General features: G+C 38.5%; 1 protein-coding gene across 6 annotated transcripts; it reads left to right on the plus strand.

The window, feature by feature from the left end:
- Positions 1 to 749: 749 nt before the first annotated feature.
- FBXL3 (F-box and leucine rich repeat protein 3) lies at positions 750 to 23,172 on the plus strand. Of its 6 annotated transcripts, none has more exons than XM_023726717.1 (5): positions 750 to 1,037; positions 6,400 to 6,795; positions 10,171 to 10,293; positions 13,385 to 13,556; positions 21,095 to 23,172. In XM_023726717.1, exons 2-5 carry the CDS (start codon positions 6,412 to 6,414, stop codon positions 21,736 to 21,738), a joined length of 1,323 nt encoding a protein of 440 aa, XP_023582485.1. In that variant the 5' UTR covers positions 750 to 1,037; positions 6,400 to 6,411; the 3' UTR covers positions 21,739 to 23,172. The 6 variants fall into 6 exon arrangements, with proteins under 6 accessions (XP_023582485.1, XP_004371469.1, XP_023582486.1 ...); XM_004371412.2 differs by having other exon boundaries at positions 6,447 to 6,795; XM_023726719.1 differs by lacking the exon at positions 750 to 1,037 and adding an exon at positions 4,709 to 6,014 and having other exon boundaries at positions 6,447 to 6,795.
- Positions 23,173 to 23,269: the final 97 nt, after the last annotated feature.

The raw sequence follows: 23,269 nt of genomic DNA on the forward strand, positions 1-23,269 counted from the left end.
AAAACCCTAGGGACCAGTTCTACTCTGTAACATGAGTCAGAATCCACACTGGATGGCAATGGCTTTATCTACTTCATGAACAGAGGTGGTTTTAAAAAAAGTAATAACTGATTATAAAACTTATTTTTAGAAAAATTGGGAAATAGAAATATTTTAAAAATAAAAAAATTTGTAATTCCAGGGTTAAGAGCTTTACCATTCTGGTATATTTCCTTGTAGGATTTAAAAATTGTGTTTATTATGTTTGTGTATTTTTAGAGCCTGTGTTTTTAACCTCTAAGATTATGGGTCGCAAGGCGTGGCCCTCCGGAGTGCCAGCACCTGATCCTGAAGAGTGCTGTCAACTGTCAGCAGGTACTGCTTACCTTTCTGCCCTGTGGAACCGGCTGCCCAGTTACACGAAACGCTCTAGAAACACTCCCTCCTTTCTTCTCTCTGCTCCACTCCCTAAACTTTCGTTTCAGCTGCAGATAGTCTCTTCGGCATCCCGCTAGCTCCAGCCCTCTCTCAGTCTGCTCCCAAACAAAAAATTCTCTAAGAGTCATGGCGAGGACGGAGGCGGCAGACTCTCCTTCTGGAAACCGGAGGCGGAGGCACACAGCAGAGAGGCGCAGACGAGTGAGCCCCATCTGCGCGCGCTCCCGTCTTCCCCCGCCCTCCGCAAGCGCGCCAGCGCCGAGCGCGCGCCCGCCCCACTCGGGCGGAGACGCGCCGGGGAAAGCGCGCGGCCGACAGCCAAGGGCGCCATTTTGGGCTCGGTGTCTGGTGAGGGTGTCTCTCGCGGCGACAGAGCAGAACGCAGACGGCGTGGGACGAAGAAGGAAGACTTCTTCCTGGGCAGCCAGAGCGGCAAAGGTGGAGCCGCGCTGGTGCTCGCCGCGGGACTAGCGCCTCGGATGCAGGCAGAGCGCGGGGGGCCGCGGCGACGGGAGCGCGAAGCCGGGGGCTTTGGGGGCCTCATGTGAGAGCCACGGGACCAGCCGCCGCCGTCCCCGGAGCCCGGGGTGGTGTGTGGGGGAAGCCGACCCCGGCAGCAGGTAACGGCGGAAGGGCAGGAACTGAGCCCGTCTGCGACGGCGGGGTAGGGGAGGGTCCACCGGCCATTTCTGGGCGGATGAGTGGGTCGCGGGGGCGCAGGGTCCCGGACGCGCGCGGACTGTCTCTCCGAGGCAGGGCGGGACGCGGCGCCCAGACCTCGAAGTCAGCTTGGGGGCGTTTCCCCGCGGTGCTGTCTTCAAAACATGTCAACAAAGGTGTGTGCGTGTGCGGCGGCCGCGTGCAGTACGCCCCGCGACGCAGCCGCGCCTGGGGCTCGCCACGGCTCTTCGCTCGGGTTTGTTACCCTTGCCAAGGTTTGGTGACAGGCACTGTGGAGCTCGCTCTGCGAGGGTCTTCGCGGCGACGGCTACGCCCGTGCTTGTAGCTTGAGAAATTAGAGATACTAAGTTATCGAAATAAATTGCCAGGTTACAGCGCACGAGCTCTGGCAGGGAAAGCCAGTCCGTGGAGGTGGCACGGGGCGGAGGGGAGGCGGGAACGCCTCTGCCGCGTAGCTGAGTGGAAAACTTGGTCAACTTGTGATGAGCAGTTTCGCGCCTGCTTTTGGCGTGAGCGGCATATTTTTAGGGTGGAGTTACAGTGATCAGATAGCATTAAATGACTGGTCTGAATCTCCAAGTCAAAAGGTGTTGTCCAATAATTAGATTTTTTTTTTTAACTTGAGAATCTCTACTACTCATGAAATACCTATAAAAATGCCACCAACTCCCAGTTGTGTATGTATGACCACGAGACAGATTTTCACCACGTTCTCCCTGCCATCCAGTTCTGAGAGTTCATCTCTTTCCACCCTTTTTTTCATGTGTTCCAGCTCAAGAAGGCATTTTGATATTAGTCGAAGCAGAACATAAATGGAAAGGAAATATGATACCAAAACAGGCTTTTTTAGTTTTCCAGAGCTAAATACAAATGGGCCTTTAAAATTACTACATGCCCAGGGTAGGTAAGGAGTCCTGCTGGCTCAGTGGTTACTTGGTTGGCTGCTAACCAAAAGGTCGGCAGTTGGAATCCACCAGCCCCTCTTTGGAAACCCTATGGGGGCAGTTCTGCTCTGTCCTATTCAGTGGCTGTGAGTTGGAATCAACTGGATGGCAATGGGTTTGGTTTGGTTTAGTGTTTGTATAACGAGCCCCGGTGGCACAGTGGTTAAGTGCTTGGCTGCTCAGTTCCAACACTGTTCCAGTCATTGGAGAAAGACCAAGCAGTCTGCTTCCTTAAAGATTACAGCCAAGAAACCTGTACGGGGTAGTTCTGCTCTGTCACATAGGGTCATCATATTTTTTAAAAGCGATTTGACAGCACCTAACAATGGTTAAGAGCTTGGCTGCTAACCAAAAGGTTGGCTGTTTGAATCCACCAGCCACTCCTTGGAAACCCTATGGGGCAGTTCTCCTCTGTCCTGTAGGGTCGCTGTGAGTCAAAACCGACTCGATGGCACATAACAACAACAAACAACAGCAAATGTATGTCAGTGCCTGAAACAACGAGGGGGCACAGCCAAGGTTCTCTTCTGCTCGTCATCTGTTTGATAATCAACTTGACTGCCCCTTTCAGAGTTATATGGAAATGTTGAGTTAGCTCGGTAACTTCGTGTGCTGCTGCTGTAGTTTTTCCTCCGTAGTTTGCTTTTTGGCCCTTCATAGTCCCTCACCAAAAGCTCTAGTGCATCGTCCCTCACCAGAAACCCTAGTGGCCTAAATTGCATTAATTATTTGAGGTCTGGAAAAGTTGGAGTTCGAAATTAAATTGCTGAGGCTCTGCAGAGGCCTGGGTCTCTTTGATGTTTATTTTCCAGCTCGTCCTCTCCACTCCTGTTCAGATATTAAAGGTGTTTTCACTTTGATTAAAAGGAGGAGATAAATAAATCCCTTGACGTAAATTATTTGCAGACTGATGGATGTGTAAATAGGTACAATAAACTACTTTTGAAAACAGTATAAATTTTTGCATGAATAGATGAGGTCAACTTGGAAAAAATGACATTTAAAAATTTTATTAGGGGCCCACTCCTGTCTCTTATTTTTATGCTTGTGAGGATAATAACCAAAAAAATCCATTGCTGTTGAGTCGGTTCCCACTCATAGTGATCCTGTAGGACCAAGTGGAACTGTCCCATAGGGTTTCCAAGGAGTGGCTGGTGAGTTTCGAAGTGTCAGCCTTTTTTTGGTTAGCAGCCAAGCTCTTGACCACTGTGCCACCAGGGCTCCCTGAGGATAATACAGAGAACATTTTTATCTGCATTTGGCCTTATTTTTATAGATGCACTATTTTTGATGGGTTAATATACTAATGTACTAACAAATTATCACATTACAGTCATATTACTTGACAACTCAGTTATTTGTTCAGCTGTTCATAAACTAGTAAGTGCTTAAAATATACTTTGGTGATCATATCTTTTTAGGCTAAGAGAAATACAATATCTTAGTGTTGCATAATTTTTATATTTTTCAGGTTTTTTTCCCCTTCTCAACTTGGAAAAGTATTAAAATATATGTTGTTTGAAACAGGGCTGTAATAGGCAAAATAAAGTATGCATTGTTAGGACTAGCAGAGTATTAGCAGAGAAAACTGTGAATAAGGCAGTCATTTTATTTGTTTATATGTCTGAGGTAAAATGGAGAGAGGCAGTCCTGGGTTATGAACGTCCTGACTTAGGGACAACTCTTTAATATTATGTAAATTTGCCCTCACTTTGCAAGGAGTGAATCAACCCCTACTCAAAACAAATACTTCATCACAGTCTCCTTCACTTGCTGCACGTGCAGCTTTTAAATCATTGAAAAGGCTTTGAGCCTTTTCTTGCACTAAAATAAGGCTAAGTAAGAACCATGTGCACCTGTAACTGACTTACAAATTCAGCTTAAATACACATTTAGGAACAGATCTCGTTTGTAACCGGAGGACTGCCTGTAATTTATATTTTGAGGTAAAATGAATATTTCCAATTTTAAATTGAATAATTCTGATTTTAGAAGCCTTCCCTCCAGAAGCAGATGAGCATTCTATAATTAGGAGTAGAAGTTATAAAGACTGCTTTATTCTAGTTTGAATCTCTGTATCTCAAAATTTTAGGCAGTCACAGGAGAAATTATAAGCCCTGGGTAGCAAACTCTTTGTTCTTTGACCCACATTTTATATGCTAAAATTAAAGTAATCTCCAGGATAAGTTAAAGCAGAAAAATGGGTCGTAATGACAGTGCTTTCTCAACCTCTAGTGGGGCATTGTTCCTAGCAGAGATTGTTTTTATGTTAAAGGTTACATTGTAGATTATCATATTTTTTCTCTAAATACACTTTTTAAAATATGTTCTTAGATTCACACGTTTAAGTCTTACATAAAACTACTCTTTTGCTATCACCTCTATTATTCTGTTTTCTCTTCCTCTCCCTCTTCCCAGTAGGGTATGAATCATTCACTTCACTTTACTCGTATAATTGGAAGTAGGAGCAATGAAGAATAGGTAGTTATTGCATATGTGCTAAGACCTCCTGGGCTGATTTTCATGGTATGAAAGCCAGGTGTATCTGTTATTCTGCCTCTACTCCAACCCCCAATCCTCTTTCACAAGTTTTGCTAGCTACTGGGTGGAGAAGGAGCCCTGATGGCGCAGTGGTTGAGAGCTACGGCTGCTAACCAAAAGGTCAGCAGTTTGAATCCACCAGTTGCTCCTTGGAAACCCTATGGGGCAGTTGTCCTCTGGCTTCCAGGGTCACTGTGAGTTGGAAATCATCTCAACAGCAACCAGTTTTTTTAGATGGAGAAAGTCTGCGCAGACATACTTGTTTACCGTCATGCATATGTACATCCTTCTTCCCTCACAGCAATCAGAGAAATTCTCATACTCTTGTGTGCCAGGAAAAGGGAGTTGGAGCCACAAACCGTCCTTTTGAACGGCTGTGACTCCAAGTCGGGGTCCAAACCATTACCTTGCCAAATCTGTTCTCTAAAGACAAAAGAAAAGTATTACAGGCTCTAAACTAAATGGGGTGCTGATGAGTGGCCTGCATTTACCCCCGTTTTGTATTACGTTGCTATGAATCGGAGTCGACTCAGTGGCATTGGGTTTTAGTTTAGAGCCTGCAATACTTTCCAACAAACAAAAGACCTTTTTATATGATTACAAACTAATGCGTTGACATTAAAAGAAATGTGTAAAATAAAAGAAGCATATTGACCAAAAAATCACTTGTAATTCCACCACCTACTGTTACTGTAATAATTTGGTGAATCTACTTCCAGTGTGTGCTTCTCATATACTGCTCCTCTCTCCCTCTCCCTCCTTCCCCTTCACTCTTTTACACACGCGCACACACATACTCTCTTTGTTTTAAAAAAATATTAGGAGCATGCTTTGCCTTTTGTTTGGTAACCTCCATTTTTACTGTCTTGTGCACATTGATGTCTGTAATACTGAGCTGTTACACCTGAGTTCAACAATCATCTCCTTTCAAAAACCCTAATACTATTTAATTGCTCACAGCAACCCTACTGATACTATCTCCATTTTACAAACTGGAGCACATCTAGGTCAAGTAATTTGCTCAGGACTACATAGTCAGTGAGAGGTGGAGCCAGGATTCAAACCTGGGGAGCTTGGTTTCAGAGTCCATTCTTTTTAATCATAATGCTGTTTTATCATTAAAAAAAAAAACAAAAACCTATCTTTCAAAGAAACAGATGGAACGAAGGTAGTAAGAATACGTAGAATAAACTTGTGTCATTCAGAAGTACAGCTTGGGGAAAATGTTGCAATAGTAGGAGATGTGTTGGAAGAAGAAATCACATTCCAGAACAAACACTCCATAGTAAGGATGGGTTTGCTTATTTTAAGCAGAGATTGGAAATGCCTGACAGTAACATATCACAGACTGTTCAGTATGGAAAGATCTATGGCTGCTTAACTCAAATCCTCTCTGGAGGTTGCTGGGACCCTGGTCTGCCTTGAATTCAGGTACTCAAATATAGCAAGTATTCTGAGATGACTTTTAAGGAACCTTTAGAAGGTGTCATTGTAAGTTCCTATTTACATTTTTCTTAGTTCACGACAGATTTTGAAATACAAATTCTTGGTTTAGCTTCAAAATCACAATAAGCTTTTCCCCTAGTAGAGTATAAATTTAAATGTTTAAAAACACCTGCCACAAATGTATAAAACCACAGTTGATCTCCATTAGCATTTTTCATTATAATTTGTTTTGATACTCTTCTGGAATTACTGTCCAGTTCTTCCTGCGTGTTTGTGTTTGTATATATAGTAAATAGATATATAGATGTAGATATATACATCTATAGGTAGATATGACAGAAAAATGAATTTTGGATTTCTTTCCATTCAGCAGTTAAGTAGAATGGGGAAAAAAAAAAGATTCGTTTTTCTGACTAGGATGAAACGTGGAGGAAGAGATACTGACCAAAATTCATCAGAAGAAGGTACTGCAGAGAAATTCAAGAAACTGAGGACTACAAATGCACATTCTCAGACTTGTGATTGGGGTAATCTCCTTCAGGACATTATTCTTCAAGTATTTAAGTACTTGCCTCTTCTTGATCGGGCTCATGCCTCACAAGTTTGCCGAAACTGGAACCAGGTATTTCATATGCCTGACTTGTGGAGATGTTTTGAGTTTGAACTGAATCAGCCAGCTACATCTTATTTGAAAGCTACACATCCAGAGCTGATCAAACAGATTATTAAAAGACATTCAAACCATCTACAGTATGTCAGCTTCAAGGTAATACTTTTAAATTCTTCTTTTAAAAGACAAAGCATTTTTCCGAAACTGTTGCCCTGACATAATTTTTAAACCTTAAACCAAAAATGTCCCCTGAAGTCATCTTAAAACCGAACAGTAGTTTAGCTTAACTCGTATAAAGGGTCTACCTAGAGCATTATGCTCTTTTAAGAACTATCTGTATCGGATCAAATTGACAACAGCAACTGGAAAGATTAGACAGGAACCTTAGGGGGCAGTGAGTTTATGGTAATGGGAGAGGAACAGTTCGAAAAGGAGGGTGAGAGTGATTGCACAACCCAGAAAGTGTAATCAGTGTCACTAAATGGTACATGTAGAAACTGTTGAATTGGTGTATGTTTTGCTGTGTATATTCTCAACAACAACAAAATAAAATTTAGAAAAGAAAACATTTTTTCGTGGCTTTTCTGTCATAAATTAATACATCTCATGTTTTTAAAATATTTGCCTTTTTAGGGAAAGTGCAAGGATTTAGAATTATTATGTACCTTAGAAGCTGTCACAAATAATTGTGATATTTGATAAAGCCAACTTACTCATTTTAACATAATTATTACTAATTTTTAAGATAGCAGAAGTAGCTACTAAATAAGCATGAATCATTAACCAAAGTTGTCAATTACTGAATTCTGAACAAATTTGAGGAAAAGGAATATATAATAAATAAAAATGGGAAGATTATGATTCAGTAAAACATAATTGCTATTTCTATCTAATAGAGACTGAGTGTTGCTTACCAAAAAACCAAACCAGTTTGCCATTAAGTAGATTCCGACTCACAGCGACCGTATAGGACAGAGTAGGACTGCCCCATAGGGTTTGCAAGGATCGGCTGGTGGATTTGAACTGCCGACCTTTTGGTTAGCAGCCAAGCTCTTAACCACTGCACCACCAGGGCTCTTAGTGTTGCTTAGTGAGAGCTTTATGATATGGAGTCAAAAATGTTATGTAGAAGATTTAGATGAATATTACTTTAGAGATAAATAGACATAGGTTTGTGGCAGATTGCCAAAGAACTGTTTCTTCTCGTTGCTGGAAGGGACGTGTTGGAAATCATGGCAGTGATGATGAGAACATAGATGAGATGAAGAAGTGGAATGGCTTTTTGAGATCCTCAGAATGGTTTAAGAAATCACAGTAGTATGTGTGTGTGAGTACAGAAGCTTGTAATGTTTTGGGAACGAACAATGGAACTTGGGCATGTTTATTGAATTTTTAACTAGACACCAGATTTTCTGTAGCAAACAACTGACAGTTATTTTTGAAAAGAAACAACATGTGAATACCTGATTTACCTATGTGTAGCTTTTGTAAACAGGCAAGTTAAACGTAGATAGAGCAGTGGTTCTTAACCAGCAGGTCCTTGCCATAACAAAATGCCGGTCTTTCCTCAAGAATGTCATTTCTCTCTTGGATGGAGATTATTTGCTTATTCTTGCATATCCTCTCTCTGTGTCCAAGGAGGAGGAGAGACCTGGTGATGTAAATGGTGGGCTGTATTGCAGCCTTCTTCCCAGAAAAATGCACAAAGGCACTTAGGCCACTGAAGGTGGGGTTGCTGTGGTTAGCAGATAAAAATACACAGGACACCTAGTGAAATTTGATTTTCAGATAAACAATCTTTTAGTATAAATGTGTGCCGGGCAGTATTTGGCATATACTTAACCCTTAAAAATTATTTGCTATTTATCTGAAATTCTAATTTAATTGGCTATCCTGTATGTTGTTTGCAGCCCTAATTGATTGGGGGTGTAGTGGAACGGTTGGGAAGGGATCACAACAAACAAAAATCCAGGAACTCCTTATCCCTCTCCCCCCAGTGAAAAAACTAAAGAGCCTTCCTTTTGGTTCCAGTCATCTTCGAATAGTCTAAGAGCATTCTAATGGTATGTCCTATTAAAAAAAAAAAGTATAATGCATTAATCTGATAGTTCTTAAAGGCCAATTCCATCCACTAGATTGGCTTGATCAGTTTTGTTCTTTCACAGCCCTGTGACATGGTTCAGTTGTATCCAACTTTTATAACCGTCACAAAGCCATTTATCCTATAAGTGTAAAAGTTTCTACTGTTTCTTTTGCTGAGGAAATAATTTCTGATTTACAAAAAAGAGTCACATCACAGAGTTCTTCTGGGCTCTCCTGATGATATTTGTGTTTTAATACATTACTGACTATAGGCGAAGGAGACTTAGAGTTATTAATGTAGAACAGTGATTCTCAAACTTTGTGCATCAGAATCACCTGTAGGGCTTATTAAGACAAAGATTTCTGGGCCCCACCCCCAGAATTTCTGATTCAGATGGTTTGGGTTAGGCATGAGAATGTGTATTTTTGACAAGTTCCCAGGTGACGTAGATGCTACCGGTCCAGTGACCACACTTTGAGAACTACTAATGTAGAGAAACAACCAAAGGATATAAAACAGCTCTGAATCTGTAATATTAGTACTAATTAGTATATTAGTTTTACAGCCAGCTCTTCAGAACATTTTTGGGTTAAGGCAGTATACATACAACAATCTGGAAATTAATGATAGTCCTTTTTTTCCTTCCTTTAAACTGTGGTAAATACATATATAAAACAAAACATTTGCCATTTCAATATTTTTTACATGTACAGTTCAGTGACATTAACTACATTCATCGTGTGTAACCATCACCACTATCCATTTCTAAATTACTTTTTAACTATTCTGTTTTAAGATGCTTTTTAGCCCAGGAAACAATTTCCTTTTGAGGGAAGAGCTCCTTATATCCCTGAGTTTACCTGGGTTTTTTGCCCATACTAGCCTTTCCCCAGGAAATCTCTATGAAAATTAGTGTGTGAGAGCAGCTACCTCTCCTGGTTGTTTGGTTTAGATTTTCACACTTTACTTCATTATACTTAACACTAATCTTTCTATTAATAACATTATTGATGAATCCCAGACTGTGAGTCACCTGAGCATTCTGAGAAAATACTGTTTCTAGTGCCTTAAAACATGTATATTATAAACATTGTAATTACATATATTATATGATCCATATTCAAGTATATAATTATTTTTTCAAAGATTATAAATTCATTTATCCCATTAGGTTATACAGTTTGTTTGGATTAAATCAACTTAAAAGCTGAGTTCTTTCCACTTTAAATATATATCCTATAACAAAAGCTAACAGTCTTGACAGTTGTCTTTATAATTTTTCAGGGGGCCTTACCCCAAGGTTGAATTTGTATGTAAGGGTGGGTGACTGAAAGAATAAATATTCTGTACTGCACTAAACTAATAACTCTTTTTACTTTTGTAAAATTAAAATATGTATATGGAAGTCTAAATATATGCATGTAGTAAATGACATTTTCTTTTCCAAGGTGGATAGCAGCAAAGAATCAGCTGAAGCAGCTTGTGATATATTATCGCAACTTGTAAATTGCTCTTTAAAAACACTTGGACTTATTTCAACTGCTCGGCCAAGTTTTATGGATTTACCAAAGGTATCTGCTGGTTTTGTTTTATTAGCTGTTACTGAGAGATGCAAGTGAAACCATAATCATTTCTTGTATTGACAATGGGAGTGTAAGAAAAGTAGTACGTATAATGGAAAGCCAGTTACTATCTAGAATGTTAAGAAATGTTGGTAGTTGCTGTCACTTTGATTCCAACTCACGGTGACCCAATGTGTGCAGAGTACAACTGCTCCATAGGTTTTTCAAAGCTACCATTTGGAAGCAGATCGCCAGGCCTGTCTAAGTTGCCTCTGAGTAGGTTCGAACTGGCAACCTTTTGGCTAGTAGTCAAGTACTTACCCATTTTTACCACCCAGGGCATCCAGTGTTAATACGACTTTTAAAAAGGTTTTTTTTTCCATCACTTGTGCTTTTCCATTGGTGAGGTTAGAGCATGAATGAATATATAGTGTAGATATTTTAGTTACATACAATGTAAGAACATTTGAAGAACTTTCTAAATTTTGGATTCCTATCCCTATTCTAAGGTTCCCTGGTGGTGCAGTAGCTAAATGATTTGCAAAATCAAATGATCCATTATCAAATATATAATTACGTATTTATATGGGTATATTTTTTGTGATGTGACTCAGTTTCTTTGTTGGTAAGGTTAAAGGGTAAATGAATTTACAGAGGATTCTGTAAGAAACACTGAAAGAAATTAATAAAGTAAAACTGAGGAACAAGTATATTGAAAAAGAGACATGGACATGTACATATATGTCCCTTTTTGGATATTCAGAGCAGGTTGGTGAAATCAGAATCAAAGTAAAGAGTACCAGTATGAGAGCAGATATAACTTGCTTATAAAACTTATGATTAGTGCTATAAAGATTTATTCTTGAACAACAGTAGTATCAGTACAGTTTGGATTAACATACAAATTTTATTTAATGAAAACAAGTTTTTGTGATAAGATAACGATTTATATTCATAAATATGGTCTAACATGATTCTGCACACAATTAGAGATAATTTCTCTCCATAGTAACTGTTCTTATTAAAGTAGAAAAATAAGGGTTCATTTTTAGGAGGCAAGTGATAGTTAAAGGCCCGTGAATATGTGAGCTCATGTAAAGTAGGTTGGTATCCAACAATAATTTGAAAGCTTTTTTTAGAGTAAATCACAAACTAAAACATTGATACCCTTGTAAACACCTAACAGTTTATTTACTAGGATGATTCAGGAAGGAATACTACTAAATTGAGTGGACATTTTAACCCAGGTGGTTGTTTCATTGCAATAGGAGTAACAAATGTATCACCAGTTGATTTCAAAATCTTAATCAGTTTAATAAAATTTCAATTAGACATACATTTTGAGATCAAATGTTTTCTTCATGTAAAATGGGCAAGAGAGTCTATTCTACATTTTAAAATTTGAAGTACATGAGTTAAATCACTGGTTTTCAAACTTAATGTACATAAAAATCATTTGAAGAACTTTCTAAATTTTGGATTCCTGTATTTTGGAACCCTGGTTGCATAGTGGTTTAGAGCTACGGCTGCTAACCAAAAGGTTGGCAGTTCAAATCTACCGCCACTCCTTGGAAATCCTGTAGGATAGTTCTACTCTGTCCTATAGGGTTGCTATGAGTCGGAATCAACTAGACGGCAACGAGTTTTTTTTTTGTTTTTTTTTTTAATCCTTATTCTGAGGAGCCCTGGTGGGTGGTTAAAGCAATTGACTGCTAACAGAAAGGTTTGTGGTTCAAAATCACCAGAGGCTCCACAGGAGAAAGATGGGCAGTCTGCTTCTGTAGAGATTTACAGCCTTGGAAACGCTATGGGTTCACTGTGAGTTGGAATCAGCTTGACGGCAGTGGGTTTGGTTTGGTTTTTATCCCTATTCTAAATGAGGAGTGATGCCCAATAATCTTGCCTTCCTCCCAGTAATCCAGCTGGTTCTGATAAAGATGATTCAGGGGTCTTACTCTGAGGAACCCTGATTTACATAGTTCCTAGCACCTTGTTCACAAGCTGTATGTGGAAAATGAAATGTTCTGAATGGATTTTCTATGCACCTATCGTAGTTTACAAATAAATACATATACACACATATGTAGTATATATAAAATATGCTGTAGTAAAAGGTATATTGAACATAATATAATTTCCTTTTTTTCTTATTATTGAGGGTTATTATTGTGCATATCTAGTACTAGTACTTATTTGTAATAGTTTTGTATTTGGAACTATTGATGCCAGTAGGGCCACCGCCTTCCTTAGGCCTTCCTAGGCCTTCCTGAGGCCTTCCTGAGGCCTTCCTGGGCCGGCCTGCCTAGGCCTTCCTGGGCCGGCCTGCCTAGGCCTTCCTAGGCCTAGGATGCTTATACTCTCCCTGCCCCCTTTTATAGCTTTTATGAAAGATTGAAATGGGGTGTTAGTATATCTTGGAAATCCTAAGAAAACTGAAGAGAACATAAAAGAGATGCATTTGGCCAGAGCTAATTGAGGGGGAAATGGGAAAAAGAAGGCAGTGATGTGGTCATGAACATACTAGTGAAGAAACGTGATTACACAAGATATAATTGAGATTGATGTGAAAATATTAGGAGAAAAATACTAAAGTTTAGGTTTTTAACTAGTTATTTTATCGAAATTTAAGTACTTAACCAGTTATTTCATCACAGTAGGGAAAAAGTAAGTCAGGGAATGTGGCCTAGAAGATAGTGTTTCATTTTATTGTCTTTCTTGGCTGATAGCCTGCCTGCCTTCATCCCTTCTCACTGCTGTAGAGAATTTATAAAGCTAAGTAGAGGGTGAGATGCAGTGATGTGAAGTGCCTGATGAGAGGCCTTCTTATCCTGGATTCTAGAATTCCTTTTTATTTACCAATGATTGCTGTGATTTAGGGACACTCATTTTGAGACTTGAAGTCCTTTTTTCTCCCACAGGTAAAAAGGCTCTCGTTATTTTTTTTTAGCCGTCTATCTTTTTAAAATACTCCCAACAACAGATGAAGGGATGATACTCCCCAAAAAGTTATGAAATATATCATTAAGGTTCAGATGAACCACAGCTGAAATTAATTTGGAAAGCCCTCAGTTCTCATCTTTCAGTGTTTTAATTTTTTCAGTCGCACTTTATCTCTGCATTGACGGTTGTGTTCGTAAACTCCAAATCCCTGTCCTCGCTCAAGATAGACGATACCCCAGTAGATGATCCATCCCTCAAAGTACTAGTCGCCAACAACAGTGATACGCTTAAGCTGCTAAAAATGAGCAGCTGTCCTCATGTCTCTCCAGCAGGTATGTTGTGTGGGGGGGGGTTTTTTTTTTTTTTTTTTTTTTTTTTTTTTTTTTTTTGGCCAGATGATTATACATTTTAATAAAATTAAGAAAAACTATCATTAACCTTGAAAGTGAATTAATTTGATTGTTTCATCTAGGGCATAAAAGTATTTTTAATATCATAATACAGTAGCATAAATTCCATAGTATTCCTAATTTAGACATTTCCAACTTACATTCTGATTTTCTTATTTGGCAGTTGTCTTATTATCTAGTGCTGCTATAACAGAAATACCACAAGTGGATGCCTTTAGCAAACAAATTTATTCTCCCAGAGTTTAGGAGGCTAGAAGTCCAAATTCAGGGCACCAGCTCCAGGGAAAGCTTTCTGTCTCTCTGTTGCCAAAGGAGAAGGTACTTGTCATTAATCTTCCCTTGGTGTAGTAGCTTCTCAGCGCAGGGACCCCAGGTCCAAAGGATGCGCTTTGCTCCTGGCCCTTTTTTCTTGGTGGTATGAGGCCCCTCTTTTATATCTCAAGAGAGATTAAATCAACATACAACCTGTAGATTGAGTCCTCCCTCTTTAACATAACTGCTTCTAATCCTGCCTCATTAACATTATAGAGGTAGGATTTACAACATATAGGAAAATCATATCAGATCACAAAATGGTGGACAGCCACACAATAACTGGGATCATGTCCTAGCCAAGTTGACACACCTTTTTGGGGGACACAGTTCAGTCCATAACAGCAATCTGTGTTCAAGCATGTGCTAGAAAATGAATTAAAAAAATGAGAACGGGATAATATGAGATCTGCCTGAGGTGCTCCCTTAGATAAAATAAAATTTTCTCTAATTTTAGTTGAGCTAACAAGGATAGGTCTTCAAGCAGAGCACTTAATTGTTTTTTTCTCACTCTGTAGAGGGAGAAGAATTCTGCTTAAGTTGTTGCCTTGCGTCTTTTTCAAGATAATGCTTTTCCCAAGTTGAATTTGGAAGCAGAGAGCCCATCAAATGGGGAATAGCATTATAAAAGATCTTTCCAACTTCTCTAGTATAGAATTTTCTAAAAGTTACTATATTATTCAGTTTGAGAAAGTAAGTATAAGCCTGCATTCATATTAACTCTCCTGACTCATCCTCTTACTGTTGACCTCCCTCCCAGTCCTCTGTCTGTGTTATTTGGGAAACTTGTTCTTTAAGAGACAGTGTTAAATCCTGAATTTCTTTACAAAACATTTCCCACTTTCTTGCCATAACTAAAGCCTGACCTTCTCCCAAGGAAATGAATCCCTCTTGGATGAAGATTATCTGCTTACTCTACCACATCTCACGTAAGGAGGGACTTGGAGATAGGAATAGCTAGGTTAATTGTAGTGTTTTCCTACTCCACCTCTACCACTTCTAGACTATCATTGATGGTATCATAAAATAGAAGAAGAATGGGCTTTGGCAATTACATCCTATGTGACCATGATCATATTATACTATCTAATGTATTTGTTTGTTATGCGAGTAAGGTCCAAACTTCATAGTGTACAAGGTCCTTTGTATTCTGATTTCCACCTACCTCATTAGTCTTGTTATTTGCTACTTACGTGCAGTTTTTACTCAAGCCATATGGAACTTTGGTTGTACCTCTTTCTGTGGTCAGTACCCTATACCTTGCCCACCCTCTTTTGTTTTGTTTTTTTACTTTTTGACCTAGCTAACTCCAACCCAGTCTTCAGAATTCATCTAGGTGTTTACCTGTTCTGATCTCCACCCCTCTTTCTGGTTTAGGTATCCCACTCATGTGTTTCCATAGCACTCAACCTAACGTATAGCACTTACCACACTGTATGAGAACTTTTGGGTTTCTGGTTTCCTGTGAGACTGTGAGCTCATTGTTCTCTTTATCCTAGTATATCCCTTGTCATTTACTTTTATTTAATATACATCAATCTGAAAGTGTCGTATAAGCTTTCTTGGTGCTGCCTAGTGGGTTTTGGACTAGTTGTTCAGGAAGGAAAGAAGAAGGGAAAGAGCACATGTAATACTTTTTAATTGAAGAGTATAACCACAGAAGATTTTAAATTAAAAGTTAACACATTTGCATATTTTCTTTCTATCTGTATTTTGCATATATGCCATTTCTCTAAGTTGTAATTATGGCCTGTTTTCTGCTTTCTTTACTGAATGCTTTATCAGACTTTTTTCCCATTACATATAGTTGTTATAATTTATTACTGGCCCTCTAGGCACCATTTGACACTAGTGACTGCTCCGTCTTTGATATCTTATTCCAGATTTTCCTTCTTCCTCTCTGTTCCTATTCTGTATTCTTTGTTCTTTTTATCCCTTAAATGTTGGTGCTTCACTAAGTTCTCTACTGGGTTCTTTTTTGTTTTATTCTAAAATCTGGCAATTTCATCATCTTCTATGGCTTCAGTTACATTCTGTATGTTAATACCTGCTACTTTGGGTGTCTCTAACCCAGATCTTTCTCTGGAACTGTGTGTTGAACTGTCTGTGGCAAAGAGACTAACAAGTCTCACTGGTACTTCAGACTAGTGAACTCCCCTTCTTTCCGTTTCCAGATTTCTTTTTCCTTTTTATGGTCTCAATGAATGGCACCATTTGTTTAGTTGCCAGGGACCTGACAGACCTCCTTGACTCTGTTTACCTTTACTCTCTACATCCACTCAGTCACCAAGGTCTGGCAACTCTATCACCAAAATATGCCTTGGATCTCTACCTTCCATCTCCAGGCCACCATAAACTTGATGCGGTACCCTCCTGATTTCCTGACTTGCAGCCTTGCTCCTCTTGAATCTGATTTCCATGCTACAGTCACCGAAATAAAATATTTGTAAAAATACAAATCTGATTTTTTTTCTTCCATTCACCTTTAAAACTTCTCACTGTGGAAAAAGTCCACACTCCTTAACTTTGCCTTACAAAGTCCCATGTGATCTGGCCCTTGCCTGTATGTTGGGGTTCCACTTTTGATACTCTCTTCCTTACATACTGCATTCTAGCCATATTGAGCTGCTTCAGTTCTTGGAATGCTCATTTTCTCTTCTGTGTTTGGATATCCAGGAAATACTGTTCTCTTTCTTCTTCCGCTCTTCTTTGCCCTAGCTTGATCCTTCTTATTCTTTGAGCCTCACTCTGTTAGTTCTTCTGGGAAATTTTCTCTGATTCCGTTGTTAAGTGCTTCCAGAGCACCCTTGTGTAATTATCTGCCACCTCCTGTTAGGTTAAGGGTGTCTTGTTCCTGTTGTATCTTTACTGTCCTAGCAGCAGTGTTTGACATGTAAGGCACTTACTATCAACTGAACGAATGAACATTTAGCTACTTAGTATCCTATCTTGTTGAGAAACCAGTATTTGCATTATAGTTCTTTTAAGGTTGAACACTTGTTCCCAGTTTTTTGCTGTGATGAAAAATTTAATTTGGCATATGTAGCTGTTGGTTTCTATTCATTTCTTCCTTAGGACAGATTCTTTTTTTTTTTTTAAATTGTTGTAGTTTAAGTGAAAGTTTACAATTCATGTTAGTCTCTCATACAAAAATTTATACATAGTTATGTGACCTTAATTGCTCTCCCTGTACTGTGACAGCATACTCCTTTCCACCTGATTTCCCGTGTCCATTCAACCAGTTCCTAACCCTCTCTGCCTTCTTATCTCACCTCCAGACAGAAGCTGCCCGTTTAGTTTCATGTATCTACTTGAGCTAAGAAGCACACTTCATGAGTATCATTTTATGTCCACAGTCCAGTCCAGTCTTTGAAGAGTTGGCCTCAGGAATTGTTTTAGTTCTGGATTGACAGAGAGTCTGGGGGCCATGCTTTCCGGGGTTCCTCCAGTTTAAGACCATTAAGTCTAGTCTTTTTACTAGAATTTGAGTTCTGCATCCCACCCTTTCCCCGCTTCATCTGGGACACTCTGTTGTGTTCTCTGTCAGAGCGGTCATTGGTGGTAGCCAGGCATCATCCAGTTCTTCTGGTCTAAGGCTGATAAAGTCTCTGGTCTTTGTGGCCCTTTTTGTCTCTTGGGCTAATACTTTCCTTGTGTGTTTGGTATTCTTCATTCTCCTTTACTTGAGGTAGGTAGGAGCAATTGATGCATCTTAGATGGCTGCTTGGTAGCTTTTAAGACTCCAGATGCCACTCACCAATGTAGGATGCGGAACATTTTCTTAATAAACTTTGTTATGCCAGTTGACCTAGACGTCCCCTGAAAGCATGGCCCCCAGACTCCCGCCCCTGGTACTCTTAGGACAGATTCTTAAGAAGTACTAGGTCAGAGGATCTGAATCTTTTTTATGCTGTATTTTTTGCCATATTTTTTTTCCCAAATGACCAATATGAATTTATAATAACCACCAACAGTAGATTTTCCTACCATTTTTTTAACAGCTTTATTGAGATACAACTCACATACCATACAGTTCACCCATTTAAAGTGTAGTTTATTGACTTTTAATACATTAACAGAGTTCATCCATCACCACGATCAACTTTAGAACATTTTCATTATCCCCAAAAGAAATCCTGTACCCCTTACCTGTCACCCCTCCAGTCCCCATCCCTCTTCCCACCCCAGCTCTCGGCAACCATTAATCTACTCCCTGTCTCTATAGATTTGCCTGTTCTGGATGTTTCATATAAATGGAATCATACCACGTGTGGTCCTTTGTGACTGGCTTCTTTCACTTAGCATGGTCTTTTCAAGGTTCATCCACGTTTTATTATGTATCAGTACTTTATTCTTTTTTGTGGATGAATAATATTCCATTGTATGGATAATACCACATTTATCCATCATGTAATGGACATTTGCGTTGTTTCCACTTTTTGGCTGTTATGAATAATGCTGCTATGAACATTCATGTACAAGTTTTTGGGTGGACATAATGGTTTCATTCCTCTTGGATATATACCTAGGAGTGGAATTTTGGACCATATGGTAATTATATTTAACCATTTGAGGAACTGCCAGACTATTCTCCAAATTGGCCGTACCATTGTATATTTCCACTGGCAGTGTATGAGGGTTCCGATTTCTCCATATCCTTGGCAATTCTTGTTATCTGTGTTTTTGGTTATTAACTGTCCTAGGGGGTATGAAGTGGTATCCCATGGTTTTGATTTGCATTTCCTTGACAACTAATGATGCTGAACGTATCTTTATAGGCTTATTGGCCAATTGTACATCTTCTTCGGAGAAATTTCTATTCAGGTCCTTTGCTCATTTTTAATTGGTTTATTTGCCTTTTTATTATTGAGTTGTAATAGTTAGCCAGTTTTATTATATCTTTGTCACTATGTTGTGTTAAATATTTAAAACACTTGTAACTATATATTAGCTTTGTATTACTGTGTAACTAGTTACAACAAATACAGCAGCTTAAACTAACATCCATTTATTAAAAACTTCAATATCTCCACAGTTCTGTAGACAGAACTATAGATCAGTAGGCATGGCTAAGCTGGCTTCTCTGCCTAGGGTTTTAAAGGCCAAAATCAAGATGTCAGCCAAGCTGAGCTCTCATCTGGAGGCACCAGGGAATACTCCGCTTCTAGGTTCATTCAGGTTGTTGGCCAAATTAGTTCTTGGGGTTGTAAGACTGACATCCTTATTTCCTTGCTGGCTGTCAGCCTGGGCCACTCTCTGCTCCTAGAGACTGCCTACATTCCTTCTTATGTGGCCCCCTCCATCTTCAAGCCAGCAGTGGCATGTTGAATCCCTCTTGTGCTTTGAATCTCTCAGACTTCCTCTTCTGCAACTAGCCAAAGAAACCTCTATTTTTAAATGGGCTCATATGATTAGGTCTACCAAGGTAATCTCCCTGTCTTAAGGCCAGCGGTGCCATAAGAATGATACCATATTCACAAGTTTCCGGAATCTTGAGGGTCATTTTTTAGAACTATGCCTACCACAATTACTTTAGTAGTTACTAAATGATATTTCAAAGTTGCTTTTATTTGCAATTTGATTACCGTTTCCCATGTCTGTTTCCTTTTTATATTAGGCGTTTTGAGATCGCAGAGACCTGAGATATGCTCAGGTTATTTTGGGTGGTGAAGGTTTATTTTTAAAGTCCACACATGCCTTGTGAAGAACAGAAACTTTGTATGGCTGAATAGGGAAGCATAAGTGTCCATTACAAGAGACTGTTATATTTGTGATTTAGTTTCTCTCTTCTCTGACTCTGTTGCCTGTCTTCTCTCTCTACTGCTTATCCGGGGCCTCTGTCTTGTCACATGTTTATAAGCAATAGCTAATTGCATGAACTTAATCACTTAGCCTGTGTTTGAATTTCAGCTTTGCTACCTTTAGCTAGCTGTCTCAACTTCAAAATAGAAATTATACCTACTTTCCTGAATTATTTTTGAATATTTGTAGAAAAACATATCCAGTACCTGACATACCGTAATTGTACAATAAATGTTGTTGTGTGCTGTTGAGTCGATTCTGACTCATAGTTGAGCCCGTGTGGCAAAGTAGAACTGCCCCATAGAGTTTTCTAGGCTGTAATCTTTATGGGAATAGATCATCAAGTCTTTTTCTCCTGTGGAGCTGCTGGTGGGTTCAAACCACCAACTTTTCTGATAGCAGCCAAGTGCTTAACCATTTCTCCACCTTGTACAATAAATAGTAGATAATAATATGTGTCTCTGTTGTTCCTATCTCTGCTTTTAAATACCACAAGAAAGAAATGGATTGAGTGGGTCATTTATCAGGTAGTAAAGGGTGTCTTTTGGGGCAGAGTTCTTATACTAGGCCACTTCAGAGATCAGTGACCTTTGATGAAATCAGTTACTGCTAGATATCATGCAGCTATGAAGCATGGTACTCTAAGTATAGAGAACCATTTAAGGAGTTGTTTTCTGGGGGTAGCTTCAAAGTCATAATGTGGATTGGGTGGTTATCTTTGAGTCACTGATCTAATGGCATCGTAATTTTTTGTATAAATTTGATAGGCCTATTATATACTGTTAGCCGTCAGAATCTTTGTTGCTCATTTGATGAAAATCTTTTTGTCTTTTTATTTTACTAATGTTTTATTTAGTTATATAATTCTTAGTTTTATGTGGTTATGCTTTATCCTATTTCCTTTATTAGGATTAGGTTTGGATTTCAAAAAATGTCCTTTGACCTCTGTTGCAGTCATCAGGTAATTTTTCTTGCTTAACCTGGAAGTTTAGTGTTAGCAGTCATTTTTGTAAGATATGACACTGTCCTTGCATTACTAGGATAAACTTTAGCCATGGTTATTAGACATAGTTATTTATTAGTAATTGATTTTTCTGTGTTGGTAAGTAATCGATGTTTTTAAGGTATTGAGTTAGAATTGGTTTCCTGACTAAAACTATAATACATTTTTAAAGTGTTTGTGATTTGCCTTTTGTTAATACAACTGTGCAACTAAATTTAAATTGTGTAATTTTATGGTAAGGAAAATATGGCAAAATTTTACTGTGGGACATGTATTTGAGTTTTTGAACAAATGATGAACTTTTACAAAAACTTTTAAATAATTTTTTTTTTCTTCTTCCAAGGTATCCTCTGTGTGGCTGATCAGTGTCATGGCTTACGCGAACTGGCCCTAAACTACCACTTACTGAGTGATGAGTTGCTACTTGCTTTGTCTTCTGAAAAACACGTTCGTTTAGAACATTTGCGCATTGATGTAGTCAGTGAGAATCCTGGACAGACACACTTCCATACTATTCAGAAGAGCAGCTGGGATGCTTTCATCAGACATTCACCCAAAGTGAACTTAGTGATGTATTTTTTTTTATATGAAGAGGAATTTGACCCATTCTTTCGTTATGAAACACCTGCCACTCATCTTTACTTTGGGAGATCAGTAAGCAAAGATGTGCTTGGCCGTGTGGGAATGACGTGCCCTAGACTAGTTGAACTAGTAGTGTGTGCTAATGGATTACGACCACTTGATGAAGAATTAATTCGCATTGCAGAACGTTGCAAAAATTTATCAGCTATTGGACTAGGGGAATGTGAAGTCTCATGCAGTGCCTTTGTTGAGTTTGTGAAGATGTGTGGTGGCCGTCTGTCTCAATTATCTATTATGGAAGAAGTATTAATTCCTGACCAAAAGTACAGTTTGGAGCAGATTCATTGGGAAGTATCCAAGTATCTTGGTAGGGTATGGTTTCCAGACATGATGCCCACTTGGTAAAGACCACATGATGTAAGGCATGATGAACAGCACCTTAACTTTAAGCATCTTGTATTATAATGTAAGTTTAATTACTGTAGTTCTGATGTAATTGTTTTGTGGCACAGAAATTTGAAATTTGCAGTGAGTATATATGGATTGTTAATGGTTTTGGTCAGGAAAATCTATGTTTTCTTTAGCCTAATAGCAATCAAGTTTCAGAAAATCAAAAAGTGTTCAGGTGTGAAAATAATGATAAAAAGATTAAGCATTGTGAAGTCTGAAGGAAACAAAACCTATATATTAAAATATCCAAGAAGTGAGTATGAATAGGTTTTCCAAAATGTTGTGTTCTCTATGCATTTTTTAAAATGTAAACTTGACATTTTAGGGTCTTCAGTTATACATACACCTGTTATAAGGTGTTTAATATAGCTCAGGAAAGTGAGCATTTTGGGAGAAAAATGTAAGATAATTGTAGCTAATGAAAAACAATTGGTTGAATGTTCTCAAATGTTACAAAACTGTTTAAGGAAAAAGAGGTATATATAAGTAATTGAACACAGAGAAAACTGATAAATGTCATGCAGTGGTTATTATATGAAGATAGATACAGAGCCAAGATCAAATTAAACACACTAGAAGGGGGGAAGTTTAGCTTTGTATAAACCTTTAAGTTTGCTCTGTAATCTTCTAAATCATATAAATTCTTTTCTGTGATATATCACCATGTATGTGGCACTTAAGGCATTTGTATTTAAAGTAAGGAATGCTTTTTCACTCTCCTTGATTTTATCTTTGTTTAAACTATGCTTTGAAGTCATTACACAACAATCAAAATGAAAAGCTTATCTGTTTTAAAAAAGCCAAATTGAAATAAATGTTTTACAAATTGTTTCTATGAAAGAATATTAGTCTCCAGTGAATTTTAGTGATGGCTCATTAGAATTTTTATCATAAAAGGAGCATCAATGTATAGTTCACCATAAACAACAGTAAATTTAAAAGATGTTTAAATTCATAAACATTTTTGAGTAAATATTGCTCAGTGGACTGGAAAATTTTTAATAGAAAAATGTCTTAAATTCAGTGATTAATTTGGTTAAACTGTTATTTAAGTTAGTAGCATTTTATATTTCATATGAATAAAAGATAACCCATGCATTGTAGAATCTGAGTCTGTAAAAATACTGAGTTTGGGGCTACACTTAGTTTTTTCAGGTATTATTATAAGCTTTGATTCTGGGTAGTGCAAGTAGATACTAAATTACCCTCCCAAGGGAAATTAGAAGTGATTTATCCCCAGTGGAATATATTAATGCTTGAAACAGCTCTCTTCAGTAGTGTAACTTTTAGGAAGCATCTTGGCAGTTACGGAAGCTAACAGTCTTACCGATCTATCCTAGAGATCCTATCCTGTAGTTATATGTAAATGAAAATGAAAAAAAAAAAAAAGCTGATCCAGACTTGAAAATTAAAAGCAATTATTGTAATATTTTCCTCTTAGTAAACAGTAAAAAGCTTTGATTGTACAAGAAATACCTGTTAGTGG

This window comes from Trichechus manatus, unplaced genomic scaffold (genome assembly GCF_000243295.1).
Source record: "Trichechus manatus latirostris isolate Lorelei unplaced genomic scaffold, TriManLat1.0 scaffold00013, whole genome shotgun sequence".
Taxonomy (NCBI): Eukaryota; Metazoa; Chordata; class Mammalia; order Sirenia; family Trichechidae; genus Trichechus; species Trichechus manatus.

Bases quoted from the DNA above. Each gene is read 5' to 3' on its own strand.
- FBXL3 (XM_023726716.1), top strand. From the start codon at position 6,373: ATGAATTTTGGATTTCTTTCCATTCAGCAGTTAAGTAGAATGGGGAAA. The intron at 6,796-10,170 runs GTAATACTTTTA...TTCTTTTCCAAG, and splicing joins TACAGTATGTCAGCTTCAAG to GTGGATAGCAGCAAAGAATC. The intron at 10,294-13,384 runs GTATCTGCTGGT...TAATTTTTTCAG, and splicing joins GTTTTATGGATTTACCAAAG to TCGCACTTTATCTCTGCATT.